Raw genomic sequence first — 2278 nt, forward strand, 5'->3', positions numbered from 1 at the left:
ATTCTTCCCTGTATACATATAGACACACACTGCATGTAAGCATGAAAACACAGCTGTACTCTAATGGGTAAATAATGTGTGGTATTTCCATACAATGGAATATTACTCAGCCTTAAGAAGGAATGAAATATTGCTAGATGCTATATCATGTGTAAGCCTCAAAAGTATTATGCTAAGTGCAAGGAGACACACAAAAGCCCACATATTATATCATTTCATTTATATGAAATATCCAAACAAGAAAATCCATAAAGACAAAGAAGACTTACAGTTTTTTAAGCTAGTGGGCTGGGCTTTGGGAGTGATTTCTATTGTGTACAGGATTTTTTTGGTAGTGATGCAAACGTTGTAGAATTAGATGGTGGCGATGGTTGCACAACTTTGTGAATATACCTAAAACTCAATGAATTGCACATTTTAAAGGGTGAAGTGTATGGCATGTGAGTTATATCTCAATAAAAATGAAAAGTATTGAGGGGCTCCTGGGTGGCTCAGTCAGTTAAGCATCTGACTTTGGCTCAGGTCATGATCTCACAGTTTGTGAGTTCAAACCCTGCATTGGGCTCTGTGCTGACAGCTCAGAGCCCAGAGCCTGCTTTGGACTCTGTGTCTCCCTCTCTCTCTGTCCCTCCCCTGCTCGCACTGTGTCTCTCTTTGTCTCTCAAAAAATAAAAATACATTTAAAAAATGAAAAGTATTGATAACTTGAGATCTCCCCCATGGCCTGTCTCCTCGTCAGCTTCAGGACTGGTGTAGGGTTCTGCAGAATGCTGCCTGGACCTCCCTGTTCCGCAGGCAGTAGATGACGGGATTGCACATGGGTGTTACCACCGTGTAGATGACAGACAGCACCTTGTTGAGGTCCATGGCTTCTATGCGGCTGGGACGGGCGTAGATGAAGAGAGTGGCTGAGTAGAAGATGCCCACCACCACCAGGTGGGAGGCGCAGGTGGAGAGGGCTTTGGAGCGGGCAGCGGCTGATGACATGTGGAGCACAGCCCTCCCAATGGCCACATAGGAGGCAATGGCCATGAGAAGGGAACCCCAGAGGATGCCGATGGCAGAGATGAAGTCCACCAGCTCTGTCAGGGCCACGTGGGTGCAGGACAAGTTAAGCAGAGGGGAGACGTCACAGAAGAAGTGGTTGAGGACATTGGGGCCACAGTAGGAAAGGCTGGCAATGCATGTCGTCTTGGCCACCGAGACCAACAGCCCCCCAAGCCATGAGGACAAGGCTAAGCCCAGGCAGACCTGGGGCCTCATGAGCAGTGGGTAATGGAGTGGGCGGCAGATGGCCACGTAGCGGTCATAAGCCATGGAGGCCAAGAGGGTGCACTCTGTGCAGATGAGGACTATGAAGAAGAAAAGCTGTGTCATGCAGGCTGTGAAGGAAATATGGTAAGGTCCAGTCCACAGCCCCACGAGCAGACTGGGCATGGTCACGGACACGTAGCACATCTCCAGGCAGCTCAGGTTGCCCAGGAAGAAATACATGGGCTTGTGGAGCTCGATGTGACTGCAGATGAGGTAGATGATGAGTGTGTTCTCCAGGAGGGTCAGCAGGTAGAGGGTCAGGAAGACGGCAAACAGAACATCCCTTACATCTGGCCTTGTGGACAAACCCAACAAGACAAACTCCTGGACTCTGGTCACATTGTCCAACTCCAAGGACCTCTCCATCTAAGAATAAAATACATCTGCAAAATATTTTGCACATCTTTCTCTCTACAGCTTGCCTTACTCTGGTTCCACGCTGTTGCATCACCTACTTAACACACTTGATACACTCCTCAGTGTCCTTAGAATAAGCATCATGTGTCCTGTCATGGCCCCCGAGCCCCCATGTTCCTATTCTTGCTGACTACTTCACATAACAGCACCATTTCTCACATCCATTGTAGCCCCATGGAGGCCCTTTAACCCCCTCAAATACTCCAAGGTCTTTCCAGCCTTAAAGCATTTCCACATGAAGTCTCTCCATCCTACAACAATTTTCTCCCCAGTCTTGTGTTTCCCATGTCTGGGAATCCTTGACGTTCTTGGCATGAGTTTTTCAATGTCATATCCTCAGAAAATCCCCTCTCAAACCCCGTGTCATTATTCTTTATCCCTGCAACCCATTACTTCTGCGCCAGGGTGATTGTTATTAACTTTATTTAGTTTAAATTACTTGCACAAACTGGAGGTTGCTGGGGGGGGGGGGATGGGTGAAATAGGTGAAGGGAATGAGGGTGTGCACTTGCTGTGATGAGCTCCAGGTAAGGATGGAAACCTTGAA

General features: G+C 47.9%; 1 protein-coding gene across 1 annotated transcript; it reads right to left on the reverse strand.

Annotated features, from left to right (window-relative positions):
- Positions 1 to 741: 741 nt before the first annotated feature.
- Positions 742 to 1680, reverse strand: LOC125152494 (olfactory receptor 5). The gene has a single exon (XM_047834500.1). It carries the CDS (start codon positions 1678 to 1680, stop codon positions 742 to 744), a length of 939 nt encoding a protein of 312 aa, XP_047690456.1.
- Between the last annotated feature and the right edge of the window lie 598 nt (positions 1681 to 2278).

Source organism: Prionailurus viverrinus, chromosome E2 (assembly GCF_022837055.1).
Source record: "Prionailurus viverrinus isolate Anna chromosome E2, UM_Priviv_1.0, whole genome shotgun sequence".
NCBI lineage: Eukaryota > Metazoa > Chordata > Mammalia > Carnivora > Felidae > Prionailurus > Prionailurus viverrinus.

What these genes read in the sequence shown, in the direction of transcription:
- LOC125152494 (XM_047834500.1), bottom strand. Translation starts at nt 1,680, where the DNA reads ATGGAGAGGTCCTTGGAGTTGGACAATGTGACCAGAGTCCAGGAGTTT.